Source organism: Apis mellifera, linkage group LG8 (genome assembly GCF_003254395.2).
Source record: "Apis mellifera strain DH4 linkage group LG8, Amel_HAv3.1, whole genome shotgun sequence".
Classification (NCBI taxonomy): domain Eukaryota; kingdom Metazoa; phylum Arthropoda; class Insecta; order Hymenoptera; family Apidae; genus Apis; species Apis mellifera.
The window spans coordinates 12,538,729-12,565,413 of NC_037645.1; the positions used below are offsets into that span (position 1 = coordinate 12,538,729).

Sequence of the window (26,685 nt, forward strand, 5' to 3'; positions counted from 1 at the left end):
TTGGTAATTTTAAATTTATTTTTTAATACCATATTTTTTTTTTAGAAAAATTACCAAAATATAAGCTTGAATATTAAGATAAATATATTCTTTTCAAAAGGAAAAGAGAGAAGGGATCATTTATTTCCACCACTTTATTTTTCTTATTATTGTAAGTTCTATTACAACAAAAAATTTACAACGAGAACGAACGTAATGTATCTCCCTCACACCATAGCCTAGCTTTTGTGTTACACAAACAATTTTAAATATTTAAAATCAATCCAACAGTAAGTAACTAATTTCATGTTACTCATACATATATAGTTATATACATATAACTATAATAGTATAACACATATGCTACATATATATATACACTTATAATAACAAATAATACATATCATATATTTAATTTAACATTGACGAATAAGGGGGGATTATTATTGATTAAAATTCATTCGGAATTAACAATAATTATTAATCTGTGCCATATTAAAAAAAAAAATGAGTAACATTTCTTAAAAGGAGATTTCAATTTAAATAAATGTTTAATACATTTAAAATATTTAAATTAAAAAACTATTTAAATAATATGAAAATAATTTTCAAACAAACAACAAGTTTTATACATTATTAAGAATTTATAGAAAATAATTTATAGAAAGATCATTTATAAGCTTAAAATAGAAATTAAGCTTTATTTTATTTATATCTATAAAAGCTCTTTTGGAGCAGTGTTTTGGAAGATCGGTTGGCAGCCGAGCGATTCGCTCAAATAATAAAAAACTATAATTTTATAAACTTATAAAAATAGATTTGATTATGTATGGTGTGAGGTTTTGCGTGGTATCACTTTTGTGAGTTTGTTGTGAGTTGCATTGTATATGCGGCACATTGCATGCTGAACTCAATTTCTCATACATATATAGTTTTGATCATTCGCATAGATAAACGTAGGTGGATTGCCAATAATAAATCCGTATGGGTATAAATGTAGTCCTAGGAAGTCGAGACTGTTTCATTTCATCATATCGATACAGAACGCATTTTATTAAAGTAAGATCAATGCTATTAAGTCATTCCTATTAATATTTCGTTTTGGAAGCCTAATTTTAATGTAAAAATAATAATAATATATAATAATAATAATAATAATAATAATATAAATTTATAACAATAAATAGTCGGATAATATATTAATTAATTAATCTATACGAAGATATGTCACATCAGAAATAATACACTTTCGTTAAGGATTAAACTGTTTTCGAAGACTTTTTCAAGAAATTTTTTTAAATTTATTTTTAAAAAGTTTCCCCCTTTTCTTATTTATTAAAAATATAAAATATGTTCATAATTTCAAAAAATTGAACATTTAAAATGTTGGTTACATATTATTATTGATTAATTTGTTCGTTATTTATTGGCGATAATTTTTATTATCATTTATTAAATGTATAAAAAAATTAGGTATCTTTAAATTAAAACTGGACTTCTTAAAACGATATTATTTATGAAATGACCCAATAATCTGCTTTTAAAACCGATATTTTCTTTCTTTCTTTTTATATGTTTTTCTTCCACTTTATTTTTTGAAAATTTGACTTGATTTCCAAATATTTCGAATTCGAAAAATCTATTATTTCAACGTATTTAGAATAGATGAAGATTAATATAGATAAATAATATATAATTAGAGCGTTATATATATTCAATAGCGTTATTTTTGGATATTTAATTATAAAGGAACGAAAAGAAACCGTCCCTCTTGTTGAATGTTACACGAAGGAAATGCCATCGATCGGCTGTCAGACAACTTCCCGTTCAGAAGAACAAGTATTCTCTTTAAATTAAATACATGGAATGCATTGGAAGAAATTATATATATATATATATATGATGTTTTAAATAGGGAGGGAAAAAATTGCAGTAATGATAAATTGGTTAAAACAAAAAAAAATTTCTTTCAAAATTCCACAATTATTTTTCGAGATATACTTTTCTTACCGAACGATGCGCAATCTCCAAAAAAAGAAAAGAAGAGTATGAAATTGATGCGAGTCGAATGTGAGGAAAAAGATAAATGAGGGAAGAGGGAAGGGGAAGGGATGGGTTGGGAAGGGAAGGGAAGGGAGAGAGGAGAAAGGATGAAAGGGTGGGGGAAGCAGCGCGTGCATTCGAGACGTACACGTAACTTGATATTTTACATTTGATGAGTACTCTGGCGACGTAAGTACATAAGATTATTTACAGACCGTTGAAAACAAATGCAAATGTTGTTGCAAAAAAAGATATTACAAAGAAAGATGGGAAAGAAAGATCGCACGCGTGTATCGAATATATTCGGAATTCAGAGTACCGTACGTGTTTTACAGGTATGATAGGAGCTTTGCCACCGGGAGCAATGCATCCGGCATTCGCAGCTCCAATGGGTTTCCCCGGTGCACCAATGTTGGCTCCGATGATGCATCCACGCTTCAGATGATCACCTCCTATGGACGGGCCCACCCCGCCACTGCACTTCGTGCTCTGGGCCCGCCCCTAAATTTGATTAGGGTCCGGACCTGATTGACAAGAAGAGGAGAGAAAAAGCACGCGTGTAAAACATGTTAGCTCGCGTGGGCACGCATTGTTGATCGGCCGCGGCTGCACTTGACGCATCCTCTCCTACGAAGTTTACACGAAGTTAGCAAAAATCTTTGTTTTTTTTTTATAATATCATTGCAAAACACACATCACGTCAGTGCCTGAGAGGGTTTACCAGGTGCAGTGGAAACGGTCGGTCGTCCTCCCCTCCCCCACCTCGCCACCCAGCCCCCCCTCTCTCCCCCCTCGATTTTTCTGCCTTCGGTAAACAAGAACACATCGAAATAAGTGTCCAATTCTATTAATTCCCTTTTCTTCCACGCGTGGCGCGTGATCGCGCGATATCAGCGCGACGACACACTAACTTCTTCCCGAAGGAGTCTGAAGTCCCAGGTGAGCAACGAAATATTTTTTTTTTTTTGTTGTAAAAACAATTTTGTTGTTTGCCTAAAAAGACGAAAACAAGGTGATTTTGATCCTTCGGGTTTTGATTTACCTTTTCTATGGATATATTTGTTGTTACGTTATATAAGAGTACCTGGTATTGAAATTTAGTAGTTACTGAAAAGGATGGTGGTATTATGTTGTTAATGGCTGTTAATGAGCACGAAAGCTTTCGCGTAGAGAATTCGTACGCTACTAATACAAAAATTGTATTGTTGCAATTTTCTTTTTTTTTTTTTTTTTTTTTTTTCTTTTTTTTTTTTTTTTACGTTGCTCATCGTGATCACATCGAATCACGAAATCAGCTCTGGAAGGTGTGTTTCATATCTTTCGGCTGAATGTGTCTGAGTAGAAGAAACTTCTATATACGATTTTTCCGATTTTTCGGTTGTCCTTTTATTTTTACGGTAGACCGTTTCCACGCGCTGTTTCTCAGTCTCTGCACCAGTGTTCTCTTGGAGAGACGCGATCGCGGAAAGGTGGCATTTCACACTGCAGCTCAACAAACGAAGAAATCTTTTCTCTCTCTTATCTATATTTATGTATATATATATATATATATATATACATATATATACATCATATATGATATCGTATATATATAATAATATATATTAAACGTACAAATTTTAATTTTTTCCACATTTTGATTTCGATCTCTGTGTTTTGTTTCCTCTTTTTTTTTTTTTTTTTCAAATTTAATCAAAAAAAAGAAAAAAAGTTTATATACTCAAGCTGCAGCGTGAACATTCTGTCGCCTCAGGTTAGTTTGTCACAACTTTTATTTTGTTAACATTCCAGATCGAGTCGATTTACTTTTCGCCACGTATTTTATATATATATATCTTTCCTCTTGTGTATATGTTTTTTTTCCCCCACATTTCACTTTCGTTGATAAGGTAAATTATTAAAAAGATTCTCGTTTTCGATATGTATTTACGGAAACGAAGAGGAATATGCAAAGATTTCGATATGTCTTCAACTAGCTTGCATATTTAAAATATTTTTTTTCCCATTGTTAACGATACAAAAGATATTTTAAAAATGGATCGCTCTTATTTAAGATGGAATCATTATTGCATATAAAATGTATTTTTTTTTCTTTTTTATTTTTTTTTTAAAAGAATATCTTTGCCTCGAAATTTTCAATATTGTCGATGGATAAATTATAAACAAACATTCATATTTTATTTGTATCGTTACATTAAAAAAAAAAAATATTCGAGTAATTTTGCAAAAAAAATAAATTTCTAGATAGATTACACGATAATAGTATGTAGATGTATGATAATGATAGATAATTATTTTGCATAAAGATTTTCGCAAATATTTGTCCGTATAAATTCATCCGTGGAATTTTTAAAATGATTCTTTTTATCGTTAATAATAGTAAAAATAATTTGCAAGCTACGTGACGTCTATAGCATACATTTATTCGTAAAGTTTGTTTTTTGTAGCAAATTATCGGAAGGAAAATAATTTTTATTACAGGAATAAAATTGAAAACGAAAAAGTTTAGTTTCAATCTTCAATTTTATCATTAAGATAAATCTATTTCATTTAATTAAACGAGTTTTTCCTCTTATTATATCGATAAAAAATGTTTTCCAAATGTTCTCTTCTTTGTTTCAATGCATCTCGCTCGATCTCGCTTTTAAAAAGATTTTACGAAACAACAATGTTAATTTACAATTTATATACATCCATTGTTTTCTCGTCTTATATATATTTTATAAAATAGTTATCGATATTATTCATTTATGTTTTTTTTTTTTTTTTTTTAATTTCTCTTCTTCGCCGGTGAATCAACCAAATTCGAAAAAAAATTTATCCACTTTTCCTCGAATCATGAAATCATATTTCTTTTTCTTTTTTTTCCTTATAAATTATAAATTACGTATCATCGTTGCAATTAATTAGAACAAAAGACAAACGAATAATACATACATACATATATATATATATATATTAGAATTATTAGATTTAGAAATTATTTTAATCCAGAAATCGATAATCGAAATACGTATTATCGAGTAATAATCGTTAAAAGATGCATTTAAATAAGATGGTAATTTAATTTATTGGTCGAAAAGTAGATGTGATCGATTCGATCTGCGAAGCCCTATTTCTTTGCAAGAAACGTGTTGGCAACGCATGAGTGAGTGGTAAGTACGGAGGGTGCTCAGGAAAATCGATATCAGCTCTCTCTACACTCGACTCACGCCGTTTTCTATTACATTATCCTATGCCAAATTATTAACGTTCCGGTCGTAAAGTATATGGTGATATTATTTATAAATGTGTATATATATACACAAATGATTTGTCAAAATTCGTACTGGGATATATATACATATATATCGAAAAAAAATATATCGTTTAATAGTATATAAGTTCTGTTAAGTTTGTTGTAATAAAAAACCAAATGCTCTACGATCGGATCGGAAAATTTGACTTCATCGGAAACTTCCTGTTTCCTCTCTTCAATCTTTTTCCATTGATTGATCCTTTATTTTCTCTTTTATCGTTTTATTATTTCTTCAGGGTGTCTATTGATAGGAAAACGAAATTTGTAAAAAAAAAAAAAAAAAAAAAAGAAAGAAAAGAAAAAGGAGAAAAAAAAAAAGAAAGAAAAAAAGAAAAAGATTCAACTCGTAAAAAAAAGCAGTATCGCGATCAAACATTGCAACGCAACGATAACCTGCGATAAATTATGAAACGAGAAAAGAAGAAAAAAAAAAAGAAAAGAAAAGAAAAGAAAAGAGATGTTATTATTATTATTATTATTATTATTATTATTATTATTATTATTATTATTATTATTATTATTATTATTATATTATGAGATTAGAGTGTTTCGTAGGTGGGAGGGAGTGATCGAATCATTATTTAATCTCAAGATTTTAATCTCGATAAAAAATGGGAATAATATAATCGCAAAAGCTTGAACTTTTCATACGTTTCATGCTTTCAGAGTAACGGAAATCGGCACGTAAACGTATTGCGAAAGTGTGGCGAAGACGGTGCAAGAGGAGGCTGCAAACTTAAGCCATGAGATATTGTCCGCTTACTGTACGTTGACAATATAATAGAAATTATGAATTGTACAAACATGTAATTCACCTGTTTGATCATCAAAGTACGAATTCGTTATTAATTTTTCTTTCACTTCCTCAAGGTTCACCTCAGTAGGCACCCTGTTTGTCTATTCTTTCTCTTCGACTTTGATCATTATTTCGAGAAAAAAAAAAAAAAAAAAAAAAGAATGAACGAAACGGCGCATAACCGCGGCGCAAAACCACGTGTACGTACCTTAAAAAAAAAAAAAAAAAAAAGAAAAAAAACAAAAAAAAAAAACTACGCATCGTTATAAATATACTTCATTTTCAGGGGTTGTCTTTCCGAATCGTGTCTTTCGAGCTATTTTTGTCGATCTCGAGGGATCAAAGGTGACTCGTGCAACCGTCGTGTAAAAAAAGAAAAAAAAAAAAAAAAATTCGATTTCGCGCGGGAATCATGAGGGAAGGGACGCTTCTCGTCTCTTCGAGTCGCTTTCGAGGCCTGCTGCCAACTTGGCACTTGCCACTCTTGGCCAGACATTGTTTCTCGACCGCGCTTTCCTTTCGTTCTCAGATTCGGCAGGACAATCTGGATCACAGAATTGGACATGTAGAAGTTCTGTTATTTATTGAGTGTCACATTATCAATCTTGTTCCGAATAAAGACGTTCTGTGGAAAGTCCGAAAGATTGGGCATAGTCTGCCGTTCTGGGAACTCACCTGATAAATTCTTTTTCGAATCGTCGCGAGTCTTCTATCTCTCCTCTTTTTAACGCCCGTCTCTTTATCTTTTTTTCTCCGTCTTACAATCTTATTCGTCTTTTTTTTTTCCACTCGGCAAAGGAGAAGGAGAAGGAGAAGAAAAAAAAAAAAGAAAAGAAAAGTTTTTGGAAAGAATTTGAATTTTCTCCCAGAATGGCGGGCGACAGCCACATATTGTTTCAACCAATCACAGCTCTGACTGCTGTTGGACCTTATCGGTCCCTTGCCTGAAGGCAGGCGATTGTTTGGACCTACCGTCCTAAAGTCGAGGTAGTTGGTTGTATTCCCAATTGTACGCGTTTGTTCGCTCGATTTGTATCGCCTTGATATTTTTTTTTCTCTCTCTTTTCCATACACCACAATCGCGTATCTTTCAATACGTTTGGAAGAATACTCGAGTTGTTGTTTTGAACTGCTAAAATCGCAAATTTTAGTTTATGAAAAAAAAAAAAAAAAAAAGAAGCAATTGGTAAGTTAGAGGCAAAATAGATTGGGAAATATCATGACCTTGGCTGCGTGGACGCGTGGCTGGACCGAGAAACAATATCAATCGTAATCGATAATGAGTCGTGGGTAAATCGTGTTAACTGATTCGATCGTTCGAAATGTTGGAACGAGAATAATTTCTTTCTTCTCGTATATATATATATATATATATATATATATATATGTGTATATGTATATATATATATATATACATATATATTTTTTCACAACTGCGTTTCGATTATTTATATTATTATATACATATGTACAGTTGTATTTTTTCTCTCTATTTTTCTCTCTCTCTATCTTTCTATCTCTATCTATTTATCTCTCTCTCTCTCGTTCGACAATTCGATCGTTCGTAGAATGCTTAGCTGGCTCTGTGTGTATATCGATACATCTGTATCTTACGTTGCGCAAAAATCCTTCATTATCCTGTTCCTTTTTTACGCTAATAATGTCTTTCCATTTGGTGACAGCGGATGCACGATTCGCTCGTGGGGATCGCTTTGCTCGAAGAACCGGTAACACGGTGGCTCTTTATCATTCTAATATCTTTAATATAAACAGCGGATCTAAGCACAGGAAATTACAAGTGCCACCTTCAAAATACGATAAAGAATATTATATTCGTCCTTTCCTTCCCCTTCCTTTCTTTTGTTTATTTATTTTTCTTTTTTGTTCCTAGTAATAATTACCGTCGCCAGATCTTATCTTATCTTTTCCTCCTCGGTTTTTATGGACGACGGGGAGCGATCGCGTCTTTCGAACGAACTGAAACGAGAACGAAAGTCGGGAGATTCGAATCGAAGTTTAGAATTGAAATATTAAAAGCACATTTTTCATCGAGTTTCTCTCGTATATGTATATTTGCGATATATGTATATATATATATATTTTCTTTCTTCTTGTTATCAATTTCTACGATAAATATATATATATGTATCGAAATATCGAATTTTTAGGTTGCACTTTTTTTTCCCCTGCACGGACCGCTTATAGAAATTTTAGCAGTAGTCTCTCTACTCTTCTACAGCATTGTTGTTTTCAGCCGACTGCGCCTGCGATAGAATGGACTGATATTGTCGAAGAAAAATAGAGAGGAATAGGTGGCACATTGCACCTGTATCTCGTTCAAACGTTCAATAAATGATAAATTGTTTGATAACGCAATGATCACGCTGTATCACGATTGAAATCATCATCAACGTTTTTTAATTCTTTCTACAAGATGGATAACTTTTGTTTTTCCAAAAACTGAAAAAAATCGATGATTTCAATCGCGTGAATGCGTCCCTTTTCATTTTTTATCTCTCGCCTCTTAAAAATTTATCTTTCCTTTTTCATACCTTGGAAAAAGTTTATACAGTTATATACAAACGTATTATTAATCGTTGAACGAACAATAGAGATCAGATTGTTTCTATTGTCGAAATAGCAACGATATTTTTTTTTTTTTTTTTTTTTTATAAAGAAAAAGTCTATTTTATAATATATTATAGAATTCGAATTAAATTCGTTAAATTTTTTGACCGATGTATTAAATTTTATCGATCGAAGATTCGAATTTTAAAAATTCGATCGAGAACGAATTTAATCTAAATTGTCGCGCATTATTTTATGAACGGTAAAATATAAATTAATTCGAAAGATTACAATCATAAATAATCGTTTAAAAAAGAATTTAATATACGCAAATTAAGAGAATTGAAATAATTGCATCGATAGATTGCACTGGAGAAATTTAAATTTTACGATTTCGCTTAAAAAAGAAAACCGCTTTTAATTAACAATTAGCACGCTTTGATCCAAAGAAAATCGGTATCCTTGCGATAAATTTGATAACGCGATTCAACAACGATAAAAATAACGTTAGAAAATAATTTCCATTGTTAAAAGAGGATAATATTAAAAGTATCTACGGTGTAAGCGATCGCGAAAGTGAAAGCAGACTGTATGTATGTATGCGTGTGTATATATATATATATATACATATAAATATGGAGTATTCAATCGACCTCGGAACAGCGCAACGGTTCGCGCACGATATCTAACCAAACCTGTTAAAATGGATCGATATTGGAGAATGAGTGCGTTATTTAAAAGGATATAAAAATGCATGTTGCACGAGTCACAGTTGCATCCATTATTAATTAACGTTAAAGTTTCTTTTCAACGGATTCAAAGTAAATTTACGTAATATTTTATTTCGAAACATTACATTCGTTCGAACGAATTTTCCTTTCCTAGATTCTTTCGTTCATAATCGTTAATAATAGCATCAAACGATTCGACGAATCGTTCCAGTTCGCTTGTATCGTCACATTTTGTGACAAAAATAGCGTATAAGTAATAGCTCGTCTATTATAGAAAATCTTGCGAGAAACTACTTTATCGATCGTAAAAAGTAAATAATTTTATGGAAGATGATTTTTACATGTATCGATTGATGTATTGATAGAGGGAATTACGTCGTAAAAATTGAAGAATTCGTTTCGCGTAATTAAGAAACACGATTATTCGTGAATAATAGAACGAAAGAGCGTGGGTACGTTAATCGACGTCTGATCGTAACACAAATAACAGAAAAGTCTCACGGAGAAGAGCAATTGTGTACGAAGATGCTTTGCATACAATCTTGAGTTCAACCGTTCTAAGGACTTTCACTTGGAATTTACGTCAAAGGGAAGTGAACTAACTCCGGTGATAAATCAGTTTACAATTAAATTTTCTTTCACACTTGGATCTTTCGTTTCGTATTATACTTCTTCTTTTTTTTTTTTTTTTCTTCCCTTTGTTTGTTCCCCGTGGGAAATCCACTATATCTCTTTCTTATTATATTCGTTAACGGATGCAGTACAACTTTTTCCAGATCAATATATAAATCCTTTCTACTCGAGATCTCCGCGTTTATATAATTACTTTTCATACATTTTTTTTTTATCGATCGAAAAGAAAATTGCATTTTTTCTTTCCCCCCCTCCCATCACTAAGATTTAATTTCTCCTCTCTTCAAGATAGATTTCGATTTTAATTTGAACCGAGATAACACCTTTCTACTGGAAATCTTCGATACTTTCACGCTTTTTATCGCGTTTTACTCGCGATAAAATAAACAAACGACTCCTCGTTTACAAACATATCTCGCTGTAACGAGTAGTTGGTTCATCGCTCCTTTTTCACTACCAACAACCACGCGATGGATCAACGCAAGGGAACGATGAATCGTGGTATTTCAACAAGTCTGTCGAGGCGGATCGGTAAAGCCTTGAACGGTATCCGAACGGTATTCTCCACAGGAGAACGTAATTCCCAGACCAGACGAATTCTCTCAGTTTGTCGCGTGTTCTCGTCGCGATAGTACACCTATTTGCTTTCTTTCGCGTTTCCATCTCTCTCGTGAACGCGACCCGAACTCTTACTCGGTCGACGAAAGTCGAGTCCGACTGTCGTCCAAACACTGCTCGAATTACCACCGAGTTGACCGAGTGTTTGGTAAATAAGTAATAAAAAATAATAGTTAATGTCTCGCGTTTATCTTGCATCCGGGTGAAACTTATTTCAACGGTTTGACCTTCAACAGCTTTTTCCAACCGTATCGCGGGTGTTTAGAAATTCGACCAAATAAATTCGGGAGAGTGAACAAATTCGTATTGAAGTAATATCCAATTTTAACGCGTTTCGTCACGTTTTTTTACATACGCTTATAAAAATTGATTTGAGAAAACAATTATTAGAAAAAAAAAATTAATTATAATAAAATATATATGTATTTAAGATTTATCAAAAGGTGAAAAATCATCATTTTAAAATAAACGTGTATACTTAAAATATTTGTCGACCCACTTTATCGCGGTGTGTGATTGTTATTGACGTGCTAGTAACGTACGATAGAAAGTACGATTGCATTGCAAGACTAATTTTTGTCTCTTGGCATCGCATTGTATTCTTTAAAAAAATATTACTTTCGAAATAAATATATATGTACTCGGAACAAAATCTAATCGAATATATATATATATATATTTTTTATATAAATTATTATAACAAATTTCTAAACGTAATATCGATTAATTTAAAAAAAGTGTCAAAGGAATACGGGGAAAAAATTGAAATAATGGAAAATAATAAAATTTTCGATTTTAGATTCGTAGCATAATTCGAGCACGACAACGATTAATTTAATCGATAATGTTAATTTGTAGTATCAACGTGGGAGCGGTTAACCGTTAGATAGAATCAGGAAATGAAAATGCGAGTCGGATCGACTCTCCACCTTTTCAATATCTTGCTTCAAATCCACCTCTGGACCACCACGATCCACGTCGCTGCTGGCGGCGAGGATAAACTTCGCGTGATCTTCCAATGGAAACAGCTCGATTACGAATGGCCGAGCAACGAAACCAAACTTCTCTTCCCAGGATACAAACAGGAAGACAACCTTCCCCTCGGCCTCGAGATCACGAGCACCAGGATATTTGTCACTGTGCCGAGATGGAGGCGCGGTGTCGTTGCCAGTTTAAATTATTTTTACGTAAATGGTGAATAATAACAACAATAATAATAATAATAATAATACAAACAAAAATAATAGAATCAATTTTGCTGGAGAGAGAGAGAGAGAGAGAGAGAGAGAGAGAGAGAGAGAGAGAGAGAAAGCTTTGATGAAAACTATTTCCAGTTCATAGTTTGTTTTTTTACTCGCAAATACATATCTTACAAAATATAAAATATAACGATTAATATTTTTCTTTTACGTTACGAATAATTACTAAAAATGAAATGTGAACTATCGCTGAAAATTTGAGAGAGGTTAAAAAAATATAATGGACACGTTTCAGATACGCGGGAATCTCCTACTTTGATACCTTATCCTTCTTTCGAGGCGCATCAATACGAAGCTGGAAGCGTGCCGGAGATCATTTCGCCGTTTCGAATCCGGGTGGATCGATGCGAAAGATTGTGGGTCCTCGATACTGGATTTACAGATATTTTGCAAAATCCGGAACAAGAGGCGCCGCCTGCGTTGCTCATTTACGATTTAAAAAACGACCGATTGTTACGAAAATTCGTTATCCCCGAGGATCAAAAAACGCACGATTCTCTTTTCGCGAATATCGCGCTCGAAGATTACTCCTGCGAGGATACCTTCGCTTATCTGGGTGATCTGGGTGGCCCCGGATTGGTGGTCTACTCGTGGAAGTCGAGAAAATCATGGCTCGTCAAGCATCGATTCTTTCAACCCGATCCGCAAGTTAGTATCGTTTTTTTTATCGTCTTTTCTTCACTTTTTATCTTTATCGATCTCGCCCCCCCCCTTTCCCCTATTTTCTTCTATTCTTCTATTTTTTTTTTCAATTTTTAAGAGCGAGGAATTCAACGTGTCGGGAATTTCGTTCCAATGGACCGACGGTCTGTTCGGTATGAGCATCGCGCCATCTAACGATGGATACAGCGTGATGTATTTCCATCCACTTTCCAGCACCATGGAATATTCGGTCAGTACCAAGATATTGAGAGATTCCGAGCGCGCCAATTCTCCAGGTAAATCTATCTATTTTAATATCGTATCCAGTATATCGTGATCTATCCATTTTCACGTTTCTCGCTTTCAGACAACTTCAAAGAATTTCGTGCTCTCGGATCTCGAGGACACAATGGTCAGAGTAGCGTCAGTTTTTTGGACCCGGACACCGGAGTTCTTTTCTACGCGTTGACCAATTTAAACGCTATTGCGTGTTGGAAACCTCGAAACATGTTCACGCTTCACCAACAAGGTCTTATTTATCAAAACAGTATCACGATGGTTTTTCCTAACGATTTAAAGGTAATAAAATACGTTCGTTCTCTTTTCTTAAACCTTGATAAAATATATATATATGTATATATACTTGATCAACAGGATCCCGATCTTTTTTCCCGATAAAAAATATCCTAGATCGATCGAGTAATCTATGCATCACGCGATAATTAATCATGTACAAACTCGTTCAAAACTCGTTATCCAAGAGTTAATCGTAGATTTAAAAAATAGTTTAAATAGTAAAGTAAAATTGTATTAAATTTTTACCAGAAGTAATTTCAATCTAGTATATTGGTACGAATAAAGTTACTAAAAATCTCCCTATTGCTAGTTTTTAATAATATCAAATATCTATCTATCGCTTTTATTATTTATTTTTTTCTAATATATATATATATATAATAATATATTTCTAATATTATCTTCTCGATTTCAGATCGATCAAAATGGAAATATTTGGGTACTTTCGGATCGTTTGCCTACCTTCATGTATGCACGTTTGGATCCCGAAGATTATAATTTTAGAATTCTTATGGGATCCGCCAAAGAGGCTATAAGAGACACTGTTTGCTCCACGAATCCATCGGAAAATAGTTCGACGACTACCGTTCCTTTGGAAATGTTTAAAAATTCTAGTTGCACGAACGAAATTCGATCGATCTTCGTATTTGCAATTGCCTTAGCTGTTCTTCTCGCGAGAACGTCTATTTGAAAAGTCTTACTTAATTTAAATCCTTTCAATCACGATTGAATGTATTTATATTTCATATATTTTTCAAGATTATTTCCAAGTTTAATTTTACGAGGAATTTTCCGTAAAATGTAAATATTCTATTTCTATTCGTTTATGATCTTTATTATACGTAATAGTTTGTACAGTCGGCAAAGTAGGGTATATGAATATAACAGTTATCCTAATGCTCATAAATAACATTGAAAATAAAGCAAGATATTGTCAAAAGTATGTAATCTACTTTATATCAATGCGATGAATATTATATATCCCAAAGATGACTGAAAAAAGAAAAAATATTTATAGAAAATTTTTAATTTCATCGCAATAATCATCAAAAAATATTATTCATTTGTATAAGAAATACAATGCCGTGTTGAAAGGATTAACAAAATCTTAGTAATGATATAACAATTTCTTAGAGATACGTGAAAAAATATAGTGTGCCTCGTGATTCGAAAATTTCGAAAAAGCCTCAAAAGTGTTCGATTCTTCGAAATTCCAGAGAATCCTGAAATTTTCGAACCAAATAACGGATTCAAGCATCACTAAATTTCTTGAAACGCCGAGAATATGTCTCGAACATTGTGAATATACTTTCGCGTGAACAAGAAGAGATTCAGAATCGAGATGTTATTTTTGTCAATGACGCGCATAATCGAGTTTCTTTCCAATCTTGAAAAGATTTGTAAAATTATATCGGATTGCAAAAAAAAATTATTGAATTTTTTTTGATTGTATACGTTATTTGACGATTGTGAAAAGAAACTTGAACGAATAGATGACTGATTATTAGTTACATATAAAATGATTCAGATGTTGAAATAATTGTAACGTCTAATTTAGATAAATATATGTATATAAATATATTGGACTTTAATAAAAAATGTCATGTACATATACTTACATTGTGTAAAAATTGGATCAAAGATTACTGGATCAAAGATTAAATAAAATTTTTAATTAAAAATTTATTCAATAAATAAGTTAATAACATTTATATTGAGAAATCTATTAAAAAAAATACGAAATCAGTGCTTTTTTTTAACTTTCTTTAGAGATTTCTAAAAGAATTCGAGAGATAGCGCTCCTATTCTACATGTGTTCATCATATGTTTATGTCTTCGATACTCGAGAGATGGAACTGATGGTTAATTCTTCCCATATCTCTATTTTTCTTTATCCGTATAATAATGGTTTCACAATTTTTTCCCAGTACTGTTTTTTTTTCTATTATTTTTTTTTATGTTTATACAATTACATTATTTCTCAATAATAGCTATTTTTAAATTTGTTTATTCTTTTTCAATTCGTATCTTAATTTCTTTTTTCAATTTATTCTTCTATAAAAAAAATAATATCGCACTTGACCTATATATATAAATCAATTGAAAAACTTTATGGTAACATATAATCTATATTGAATCGAAATTTTAAGGAAGTAAGATCTCAATATAAAATTTTAATTACGAGTTTTTACTAATTTTTAAGATATTATTGAAAATAATATTTTACGCATCGAATACTGTTTAGTATGCAACCGACACTTATTGATTATTTTATATACAGCGATTAATATTCAAAATATTTCAAAACTATGATTTAACTATGTAGTTATTATTTGAATAACAATAACAAACAAGTCCAAATATTAATATTAATTCATACATTTTGCGTCATATATGGCTGTAATTCAATGTATTTATAGATGATCACACCACTGACACAGACAGAATCACATCACTGTTTAGACAAAATTCAATATACATATATCATAATAGGCAAAGATTTTGAAAATTAACAAATATTCACAAATTATATTTTATATTTTGATATCTCTTCTTTTCTTCAATTCATGATAATTGAATCATATACTTAATCACTATACTTAATTACTTTATTGAATCATTATACTTAATTATACTTAATCCAATTTTATTTTTATAATTTATATACGACACAATTTAGATAGAAATGAATTTTGCAAAAAATTTTCTATTTTTTCGAAATTTATTTACTATTAGAAAAATTGTCGTACTTTTCGATGCCTATAATCCTGATTTTTCGCTACAAACATCGATCAATTAAATATTTACTTTATCGATTGATACATTTATCGATTATTACGTAAGACTACTTTTCGTAAATAGATAAATAATAATTGGGAAATTATGTTATATTATTTGTATCAAAAACATGAAAACACAGTGTTGTATTAAATATGGATTAAATGTAAATAAAATGGTAAAAATTTGAGATTTATTAAAAGAGCCGAGTAATTTTTTATTGCGCATTAGAAATATTCGTTTCATTATCTAACGCTTATCGTTATAGAATTATTTGCCTATAAAAATTTGCCTTGAAATATTTTACGCATAATAGATAAGAGATAATTAAATAATATAAATTTCAAAAAAAATGAAAATACATTGGAAAAAAACTTAATTTGGTAAAAATATATAATCAATTTATAATTTGCACGTAATTTTTCTCGATAAAGAGGAACAATTTTACAATAACGTGTCATTAATTTATCATCTCGGTATCGTATTTTGAGGTCAAAGTGCTTGTTCATTTAGATTCTAGTGAATGTTTGTTTTACATACGTATATATGTATACGATATATATATAAGAAAGAAGAAGTTTACTTTTCAAAATTAGTTCATTAAAAGCGTAATACGTAAAACGATATGGAACACGAGTTTTTGTTTTTAATCAATGTTGGTAGAAAATAGTTTTCGCATATTTATTTATATTTTATACACGCGATCGAATAAATATCGTTTATCTATTAACTAGCTATCTTTATCGTTTCATTATCGAAAATTGGGAATAGATTATAGCAGCATCGATTACTTGAATATCTTTCCTTCGAGATATTTCCATAGGAGGAACATCTAGGCACAATTAATACTTATTCTTGGTATGATAACGAATTTTAATTTATGAAAATAATAACATATTATTATAAATTATACAAGATTAAATACAATTAAATATTCATTTTTTAAAGCATTATTAAATTCAATTAATGAATTATTAATGTTTATGTTTTTCCCGTTAATTTTATTCACGAGATTGCATAAAATATTTTTTTATAAAAAGTATAACGCTAATAAGGGATAACAATTGCAAATACAATTTAATACAATTTTTCAAATAACACGATCGCTACATAACGTAAATCATGGAAAGGAAAAATAAAAAATAATTTGAAATGAAAATATACGGGGTGTTTATCGATTTAATATTAATTTTTTGGCATACGATAAAAAAAATAAAGGAAGCGTACGAGAAAGTGTGATTTATCGAAGAAAAATTCAAAATATATTTGAAAATCGATTAAATGGAATTTTAATTCACGAAAACGTTTATTTTATGGAAAAGATCAAAGTTTTTTTAATGATACGTTTTCATTGAAGATAATTTGAAATTGGAATAACAACAATATTGGCAAATTCATATCTTCGTTAAGCAATCGCTAATATTATTCCAAATATTTACATAATTTTCGATCAAAAGCGTATATAATTGAATTAATAAAAATAAAATTCAATTTAATCGATACAATTTATTTTCTCGTTATGCATCACGTACAAAATAATTTGTACATAAGTAATTTTAAAACGTGTGCATTTTCATAGATGGAATGAAATAAAATTTATTTTTGTATAAATAATTTAAATATCACGTGTTTTTTTTTTTTACAAAAGTGAGAAAAACGATACCATGGAGAAAAGCGAAAGTTCGATACCAGGTTTCGAAAATTTTCCCGGAAGGCTGGCTAAAGTTAAAACAGGCTACTCTTATCTCGAAGGAAGAAGGCAAGTAGATGGCGCGGAAGATCTGTGGAGGATTGAAAATAACTTATACGATTTGGAAGGGTTTGCAAAATTTCATCCAGGAGGCGCTGAGTGGATCCGCCTTACCAAGGGTACCGATATTACCGAACTTTTCCAGGTATAATTTATCATTTATTAATCATTAAGGATCTAAAAGAAATTTTCTCCATTTCTCTGATCGTTTCTCCGATCGCTTCGCGTAAACGGTGATTCGTTTAAAAAGAACAAATAGATCGAAATTCAAACGACAACGTTCAGAATTGTTCGAGAATAATTCGAAATCTAATAATTCGAAAATTGGACTCGATTGTTATTCGCACTTTTTTCAGACGCATCATTTAACCGATAAAGCCGCAAAACTTCTTCCAAAATATTTGATAAGGGAGGCTACTGTACCACGAAAACTGCCATTAACCTTCGAGCCAAATGGTTTCTTTTCTACGTTCAAAAGACGGGCGTTGGAAGCTTTGAAAGACGTGAATTTCCACCAGCCGTCTACAAAAACGAATTTAATCGCAGATTTTCTTTTCACCTTTTCTTTATTATTCAGCATCCTGACAGCGTACACCCAATCTTATCTAATGATCGTGTTTACCGGTTGGTAAAAATGCTTCCTCCATATTTTTCTCCGACAAAAGCTCGTAAAACGCCGTTAATCTATAAAAATTCATACTTTCAGGGATTTTACTCGCATGGACCACTATAAGCGCTCACAATTACCTTCACATGAAGGATAACTTTCGAATGTATTATTTCGACTTGAGTATGATGTCATCGAAGGATTGGCGAATAACGCACGCGATGAGCCATCACATGTATCCCAATACTCTTTGGGACTACGAGATATACGCGTTCGAGCCTTTAACTCATTGGTTACCAAATCCGAAAAAATCTTTATCGATGGCTTTCGTGAGTCAAGTCATGAGTCCTATTATTTGGTCTTTGGTATTTTACGAACAAGCGATCAAAAGGTTTTTTTATTTTATTATATATGTATATTATATAGCATATCGTGGCAAATCGAAAATATATATTCGTTTCAGATATTATTCCGTGTTTTTCGAGCATAAAACGTTCGAATTGAGAGACGCGGTACCTTTTTTCCTACCCGTTTTAATATCATTCTTCACACCAAATTTCTTCACGGCTGTGAAACTGTGGTTATTGATCTTAATGGTGGCCAGTTTTATATTCTCCTCAATTGGTTTCAACGCAGCTCATCATCATCCCGACATCTTTCACGATGGTGACATATACAGGTTTGTTTATATCGAAATTTTTTGCATTTTGAGAATTCGAACATTATTTTCTTTAAGAAGAAAAGAATCTTACGTTTATCCTGCCTCAAAAAATCGAAAAATTATTCTTTCTTTTTTTTTAGAGATGATTATGACTGGGGCGTGCTGGAATTGGACGCTGTGAGGGAACGAAAGGTGATCGACGATTCCAATTTTTTGGTATTGACGAATTTCGGTTTACACGGTCTTCATCACCTTTTACCAACGGTCGATCATTGTTACTTGTCACTTTGCGTGAACGCTTTTGAAGAAACTTGCAAGGAATTCAACATCTCTATCGAAAAATTCACTCAATGGGAACTTGTCAAAGGGCAATTTAAACAATTGGCACGTAAAAAACCGAAGAAGAATTTTAGATAGAAGGGACGAAGAGTAATAACAATACAACGAAATAATCGTTTCGTGTGAACATGTAACACGAGTTAAAAGAAGTATATACAATATAATATAAGAATCGGGGTGTGCGACTTCTTTTTCTTTTTTTTTTTTTTTTTTAACGCCACTAAACGAATCAAACGAAATTTTGCTTCTTTTCGTTCTTAATTTTATTTATTGCTTATTTATTTATTAATAAATACATACTTCGGCTCTCTTTATAAATTACAATTAAGTTTATAGGATAGGATTATCATTTCGATGACACGTATTATAATAATAATAATTGCGCGCTGCCGTTCAAATCCGTGACTAGCGTTAAATTTTTTTTTTATCATCTTTTTTTTCTTTTTCTTTTTTCTAATAATCTCGCGTTCCGTTTATTTTTTAACGCGTATATCATTTCCATTTATCGATTCGTCCGCTTGATACGCGCGTATGCCAGTATGCCACGTATTACAACGTGTTAACGTGTTTTTTTCGACTTTCGATCAATCGCGTTGCATTTCGGCCGCTCGTATCTTTCTCCTCTCTCTCTCTTTCTTTCTCTTGCTCTCCCACTCACTCTTTTCTTTCATTCTCTCGTTCCTCGACCGTCAGCGCGAGTGGTGAAGTCATTTCTCCTCCTCCTCCTCCTCCACTTATATCACCACCCATCTTTTTTTCTTCTTCTTTTCAACAATATCGATCTTCTTAATTAATAGTACTTGCTTGCATATACATCGTATATAAATAAATATATATATTATATATATATATATACGCTAAAAACGTTTAAAACGAGCAAAAATATTTTTTTATATACCGTCTCTTTCTTTCTTTCTTTCTTTCTATCTTTTTTCTTCTTTTATTTCTCGAAACTGGCAAGGTGACCAAGCGTGGGCGGCATCGCGACGACATTCTTTTTTCCGTATTCTATTCCGAACAACGCGAACAACAAGGTATGCGTAGGTAATGAAGATAATGGGATGAGTTATTCGAATGAGATGAGACACGATGAAAGTTCGCCGATTGCGATTAATTTCCTTCGTTCGTTAAGCTGTTGCGATAATGTGTTTTCTAACAAAAATACAATATTTGGTCGCAGATAGAGATTTTTACAGTTCACCATCGGGCTGCAGGTCGAAGCGTGGCGGGAATGCGGAACCATCCAATTGGGGTTTGAACGCAGGTCGATGAGGCTGGAAAGAAAAAGAAACATTTTAGCGTCTCTTCGTTATCGACGGGGGATAATAACGATGGGATCAAGTAACGTATCTCTCTCTCTTTCTTTCCGATATCTCCTTTTGTAAAATCTATCACGTTTTCTCTTCTTTTCTTTTCTAAAAAAAAAAAAAGGAGGAAGAGAATCGTCTTGATCCCATCATCTCTTTCCTTTTTAATCGGGATACACGTTTTACACGATACACGTAGTGAAAAAAGAAAGAAAAAACATAAGTTTTTAGAAATGTTTAGCGACACGTTCTCTATGTGTCCTTTTTCATCGTGAAAAATTGCGTATTCATGTAATCGCGGATCATCGATCCGTGTGTTACAAACGATAAACAACAATGGGAGATTATCGATCGATCGAGGGTCGTGATACCTCTCTCTCTCGTTACTTGTTTTCATGGATCATTTTTCTCCGTCTATATTCGCAGAGAAAAGAAAAAAAAAAGTGATCGATGGCGTGATTGATATGTATACATATATATATCGTGTTTGTGAAGTGAAAGAAGAAAAAAAAACAGTACGTAATAGACAAATCGATTTATTCACGCGTACTAAACATTTAACTAACTCTATGATCAAATGCCAAGCAACGATTCGTGTTTTCTAAACTCTATGGAATCAACCGGTCAACCAATCAACACGATTTGTTGTTGGGATAAGGTATAATGCACAACGTTAATCAACGATTAAGGGATCAACAAGCTTCGTTACTTTTAAAAGGTGTTGCGCCCCTTGAAGTGGTGTTATCAGCGTTTCACACAGGTTCAAAAAAAAAGAAAAAAAATAGAAGACGTTGATCGACTCGGGGATTCTCTGTGTGTATATATATATATATGCGTGATGTGATATTATTATTCTTTTTGTTGATTATCTTGTATTTTTTTCTTTGTCTATCTCTCTTTACTTTTCGACACCACACACACGTGCTTATGACACGTGCACAGACTTACATGGACCGGCGCGATGCTCTTTACTCCAATGCGGAGGGCGCCTTACGGGCCTTCTGTTGGGGCTATACAGGGACACACAGATTTTTTCGATTAATTAATCTCCTCTGTTCAAAACGCCGCACGTTTTTTCGTTCATCTCTCTCGACATATATATATAATCTTTTTTGAACATTTTCATTCAGACACTTCTTTCCTTGCCCACGAAGACTTTAATCCCTTTTCCGCCTTTCGCTCTCTCGAGAAGAGAATGCAACTCTCCAAGATTGAAAAGAATTCGATGCGAGGGGAGAAAAAGGGTTGCTATAACGGGCTTACCGCTGGGCTCAGTCCACGCGCGGCACTTCCTCCGCGTCCCTTGGTACGGAACTTGGTGATCGCCTGCTCGGCAAGGTCCGCCCTTTCCTCCGCCTCCTCCAGCTCCTGTTGCGCTTTGCGGAATTTCGCGAGATTCAGAGCGGCGATCTCTTCCGCTTCCTCGATCTGCCTCTTGTACGTCTTGATCTTCTGCTGCAGCTTGTCGACCAAATCTTGCATACGCTCGTGGTTCTTGCGATCTTCGTCGGCCTGAAAGGTAAGAAAATTGATAGAAACTCGTTTACCTTACGTTACGTTATAACGCAATGAGAAAGAGATCTATACTTACCTGGAAGCTAAGCTCCTTGATGCGACGTTCGGATTTGCGGAGATTCTTCTGGGCATCGGCGTGTCTCCTCTGCTCTCCGTCGAGTTCGTTCTCCAATTCGCGGACGCGTTGCTCCAATTTCTGGATCGCCTTCTTGCCGCCCTTCAAAGCGTTCGCCTCGGCCTCGTCCAAACGCACCTGGAGCTCCTTGATCTGGGTCTCGAGCGCTTTGCGAAGTTTCTCCTGGGTCTGGGCGTGATCCTGCTCGGCTCGAAGCTCGTCCGCCAATCTCGCGGCGTCCACCATCGCCTTCTTCGCTTTCTCCTCAGAGTTCTTCGCCTCGTTCAACAACTCGTCCAAATCGGACTGGAAAGAACGAATATCGTGAACGTCGAGGAACAAGAAATGATACTTAATTGAATAATATTATATTATAAGGAAGGGAGATTGATATTCACGTGAAGGGTTTGAAGTTCGGCCTCGAGTTTCCTCTTGGCGGCGGAGATGGAGGCGTTCTGGGCGCCCAATTCGTTCAACTGCTCGTGGCAGTCGGCCAGCTCTTGCTCGGCCTGGCGGCGGCCGCGGTCCGCTTGCTCGAGAAGGGTGCGGCTCTCCTCGAGCTCGTTCTGGAGGGCGTTCGCCCGGCGTTCCGAAATTCCTAGCAGTTCCCTCGCCTCGTCGCGCGCCCTCTGCTCCTCCTCCAGCGCCGTCTGGACATCCTTCAACTGCTGCTGGTATCTCTTTATGTTCTTCTGAGCCTCGGCGTTCGCCTTGTTCGCGTGATCCAGAGCGATCTCCAACTCGTTGATGTCCGCCTCCAGTTTCTTCTTCATGCGCAACGCCTCGGCTTTACCCTGCAAATCATCATTTACCATTATCATCATCATCATTATCATCATCTTCGTTGTCGAGAAGATGAAAGGAGAGAGAAAAATAAAGTTAAAGAACCTTGGCCTCGGCTTCTAGCGACGCTTGCATAGAATCGAGGGCGCGTTGGTGATTCTTCCTCGTGTTCTCGAACTCCTCCTCCTTCTCCTGGATGCGGCGGTCGATCTCTTGTCTCACTTGGCTCAGCTCGAGTTGGCTGCGCAACACTTTGTTCTCCTCCTGTTCCAAAGCTGCCTCCGCTTCCTCGAGGGCCGCCTGGAGCTCGTCCTTCTCAGCCTCCAGCCGCTTTCTCGCCTTCTCGATCTCGTGAATGTTTCGCCCTCCCTCGCCGATCTGGTCCAACAGATCCTTCACCTCGTCGGCCAGATTCTTGTTCTCGCGGCGCACCGCCTCCAACTGTTCCTGCCCTTCCTCGTAGGCGCCTTCCAAGAACAGAATAAACGTTATAGGCGAGTAAAAAGGGAGAATGGAAGAGAAAGAAAAGATTTTACCTCTGAGCCTGAACAATTCCGTGCTGTAATTGCGGCATTCCTTTTGGCTGGCGTCCAATTCCGCCGCCAAGTCGTCCACTTTGAGCTTCCACTCGCCGATGATCTTGTCGAACGCCTTCTGCTTCTTCTCCGCGGCGTTCGCGATCGCCGTCGCGCGGTCCACCTCGATCTGCAGATCCTCCACCTCGGTCGACAATCTCTGCTTCGTCTTCTCCAACGCGAGAACCTTCTGGTTCAACGACTCGATCGTCTCCTCCGCCTCGGCCAGCCGCGCCTGCAGCTTCCTCTTCGCCTCCTCCAATTCCTCCGCCCTCGCGACGCCCTCCGACTCGTACTTGGTGCGCCACAGTTGGGCCTCGGCGTTCGCCTTGCTCAACTGCCTCTGGAGATCGGCCTTGCCCTCCGCCTCCTCCTCCACCTGTTCCCGAATGTTGTCCAAGTCGTGCTCCAGGTTGCGGAACTTGCCGAGCAGGGTCGCCCTCTCCCTCGACTCCTCGTCCGCCAATCGTTTCGTGTCCTCGAGCTGGGTAGTCAGCGATATCTTGATCTTCGACAATTGGTTCACCTGCGACTCGGCCTCCTCCAATTGCCTCAACAGATCGCTGTTCTCGATCGACAGTTTCTTCTTCGCTGCATCGAAATCGTTCAACGTGCGGTTCACCTCCTCCAATTTACCCTGGGTCTCGTTCAATTGGTGTTGCAATTGTTTCACGATCTTCTCTTGGGCGGCCTATTTTTTGTTTTTTTTTGAGAAAGAAAATGTGTATAATACAACTCCTGTCGCGCGTAAATTCCCTTCGAATTCGCTTTTCCAACAATTATTTTATTGCAATTATTATATTTGGAATGTTCAAACGCGTCTTTATCTTCAGAGAAAAGCGAGTTCGAAAGAAGGGGAGAAGGAGGAGGAGGAGGAGAAACACACGAGGAGGGGGGGAACAACAAGCTCTGCAAGCTGAGCACACAACTTTTCCAACGACGATAAAATCGTTTGCCGCTTCGTTGCCGCGCCACCGTGTTCGTATTTCGGCCGAGAAAAAGCTGTTAGTCGCGTTAGTCCTATTGAGATTGTTCTCTTCGATGAGCCAGTCTTACCTTTTCGTTGCTCAGTTGGTCTACCGATGCGCGCATGTCGTTTAATTCGCTGAAGTATTGGACCTTGTCCTTTTCAACCCTGATATTCGTTCAAAAACAGACGTAAACTTTTGATTAACAATTCACGATTGGGAGGAAAAAAAAAGATAATAATAATAGTAATAATAAAAAAATAAAAATAAAAAATAAATAAAAAAGAAACGATCTCGATCGCGAACGACGGACGAATCGGCCGAAAATTCAGTGAAACAGAGATAAGGGGGACGGCAGAGAGAGAGAGAGAGAGGGAGAAAACAAAACCGCAAAACATTCCTGTTGGACGAAATCATTGGGGTGGGGGAAACGAGACACTTCGAACTGATCAAACTTGTACATCGAACGGATGGATAATGACAAAGTAATTCTGAAAAGAGAGACAGAGAGAAAAAGGAGGAAAAACACGTATGGAAAAAGAAAAGAAAAACCACGGACACATTCGACATTCTCGACTTTGTTTTGAAAAGCGATACCTTTTCTCTAGAAACCTGATCCGTCGCGGCACGAGAATTGTTTAGTTCGGCATGGATATCGTGACGACCCTTTTCGGCTCTGATGTGAAAATATTTCGTTATAATTTCCATCTACTGCTACTAATACTACTGCTACAACTATTATTTCTACCGTTACTACAACTACCACCACTACTATTACCATTAATTTTTTCGTAATAACCCCTCCCTGATACTTTGAACGTTTACGATCGATCGACTTACCTAGCTTTCAATTTGTTGAGCGTGTCGATTTGCTCTCCCATCTCGGCAACGGCATCGTTGTGCTTCTTGCGCAAATTGGCCAGAGTTGTTTCGTGTTGGATGTTGGCCTCCTCGAGGTCTCTGCGAAGTTTGCTAAGCTCGGCCTCTCTCTTCTTGTTGAGCTCGATTTGGGCGGACGTGGCGCCACCAGCTTCCTCCAAACGTTCGCCTAGTTCCTCGAGTTCCCGCGCCAAGTCGCTGCGCTGTTTCTCGGCTTTCACTCGCGAGCCGCGTTCAGCTTCGATCTGAAAAGTTCGCGTTCGAGTAACGTCTCCACCATCCATCCGTCGGATCATCGAGCGAAACGAACCTCTTCCTCCAATTCCTCGATACGGGCCTGCAACTCCTTGATCTGTTTCTGCAGTTTGCCCACCAACGACTGTTCATCCTCGAGTTTCGCCGTCAACGACGACAATTCTTTGTCCTTGCGTTGTATGGTCTGCTCGAGTTCCTTCTTGTTCCTTTCGAGATCCGCGACAGCTTCCTGAGTAAGTTTCAAGTCACCTTCCACCTTTCGCTTCGCCTTCTCTACGTCGGCCCTAAAAGGATAAAGATAGAATTAGAAATAGATGGATGGATAGAGAGAGAGAGAGAGAGAGAGACGCGTATAATTCTAACCGTGATTTCTTTTCACGTTCCAATGAATCTTCCAATTCGTCCAAAGTGTGTTCCAATTTGATCTTCACTTTGTTCAAGTGATTGACCTTGTCCTCGGCAGCTTGAAGCTCTTCGGCGGTCTTTTGATTAACCTCGCCCTGATTCTTCTTCTCCTTGTTCAATTTGTTGATCAACTCGTCCTGATGAGCGATCTCGTCGTTCAAGTTACGGATCTGATGATCCTTGGTCGCCTTGTCCTGCTCAGACTTTTGCAGGTTAAGTTCCAAATCCTCGATATCTTTCTTCAGGCCCGCCACTTCCTGTTCCAATTTCTTCTTATTTTGGAACAGATTGTTCCTCGTATCCTCCTCTTCTTTGAATCTGTCGTTCAGATCCTGTAAATACAGGGAGAGTATTATCGAATATTTTCGAAAAATAATTCTTAATATCCTTCCGAATCTCGATGATATGTCACGAAATTATTCCAAATCTAAAATTAATTCCACATCTCGATCGATCAACATCGAAGAAGGAACAGAGAATATTTTGTCCGTGTTGTAAATAATTCTATTCGCTTTCTATTTCAAAATAAAATAAAAGTATCGCGTATTATTGCTTCGTCGATACGGTAGGTAGCGACGATAGCCGAGGGAGAGAGAGAGAGAGAC

General features: G+C 35.2%; 4 protein-coding genes across 45 annotated transcripts in view; 3 read left to right on the forward strand and 1 right to left on the reverse strand.

The window, feature by feature from the left end:
- LOC412254 (BUB3-interacting and GLEBS motif-containing protein ZNF207) overlaps positions 1-8,492 on the forward strand; it is a 15,012-nt gene extending 6,520 nt beyond the window's left edge. For 2 of the 7 annotated variants that reach the window (XM_006569809.3, XM_006569807.3), the window contains 2 exons: positions 2,358-2,667; positions 5,987-6,753. Coding sequence is in view for 5 of the 7 variants with exons in the window: in XM_006569807.3 (XP_006569870.1) it covers positions 2,358-2,467 (110 nt within the window). In the remaining 2 variants the exon portion in view is untranslated. Of the gene's footprint in view, positions 1-2,357; positions 2,962-5,986; positions 6,754-8,370 lie in introns of those variants that run through there. The other 5 variants (XM_006569810.3, XM_395716.7, XM_026442166.1 and 2 more) reach the window with 4 other exon arrangements.
- Positions 8,493-10,109: 1,617 nt separating this feature from the next.
- On the forward strand, positions 10,110-14,829 carry LOC113218568 (protein yellow-like). 3 transcript variants are annotated; one of them, XM_026442165.1, is made up of 6 exons: positions 10,110-11,109; positions 11,525-11,860; positions 12,161-12,573; positions 12,686-12,863; positions 12,935-13,146; positions 13,559-14,829. In XM_026442165.1, exons 2-6 carry the CDS (start codon positions 11,566-11,568, stop codon positions 13,832-13,834), a joined length of 1,374 nt encoding a protein of 457 aa, XP_026297950.1. In that variant the 5' UTR covers positions 10,110-11,109; positions 11,525-11,565; the 3' UTR covers positions 13,835-14,829. The 3 variants fall into 3 exon arrangements, with proteins under 3 accessions (XP_026297950.1, XP_026297949.1, XP_026297948.1); XM_026442164.1 differs by having other exon boundaries at positions 10,110-10,977; XM_026442163.1 differs by having other exon boundaries at positions 10,112-10,814.
- A 1,671-nt stretch (positions 14,830-16,500) lies between these two features.
- LOC413264 (yellow-b) lies at positions 16,501-19,463 on the forward strand. Its single transcript, XM_026442168.1, has 6 exons — positions 16,501-16,779; positions 17,570-17,816; positions 18,028-18,295; positions 18,378-18,669; positions 18,742-18,957; positions 19,080-19,463. The coding sequence occupies exons 2-6, from the start codon at positions 17,586-17,588 to the stop codon at positions 19,354-19,356; spliced, it is 1,284 nt and encodes a 427-aa protein (XP_026297953.1). The 5' UTR covers positions 16,501-16,779; positions 17,570-17,585; the 3' UTR covers positions 19,357-19,463.
- Positions 19,464-19,526: 63 nt separating this feature from the next.
- Positions 19,527-26,685, reverse strand: part of LOC409843 (myosin heavy chain, muscle) — a 35,014-nt gene continuing 27,855 nt past the window's right edge. For 23 of the 34 annotated variants that reach the window (XM_016913425.2, XM_016913417.2, XM_016913415.2 and 20 more), the window contains 10 exons: positions 26,039-26,412; positions 25,731-25,959; positions 25,382-25,665; positions 24,630-24,708; positions 23,535-24,264; positions 23,104-23,465; positions 22,614-23,009; positions 22,177-22,521; positions 21,849-22,097; positions 19,527-20,552 (listed from right to left, as the gene is read on the reverse strand). In XM_016913425.2, the coding sequence (XP_016768914.1) occupies positions 20,469-20,552; positions 21,849-22,097; positions 22,177-22,521; positions 22,614-23,009; positions 23,104-23,465; positions 23,535-24,264; positions 24,630-24,708; positions 25,382-25,665; positions 25,731-25,959; positions 26,039-26,412 (3,132 nt within the window). In that variant the 3' untranslated portion in view covers positions 19,527-20,468. Of the gene's footprint in view, positions 20,553-21,533; positions 21,596-21,818; positions 22,098-22,176; positions 22,522-22,613; positions 23,010-23,103; positions 23,466-23,534; positions 24,265-24,629; positions 24,709-25,138; positions 25,218-25,381; positions 25,666-25,730; positions 25,960-26,038; positions 26,413-26,685 lie in introns of those variants that run through there. The other 11 variants (XM_026442159.1, XM_016913430.2, XM_016913422.2 and 8 more) reach the window with 3 other exon arrangements.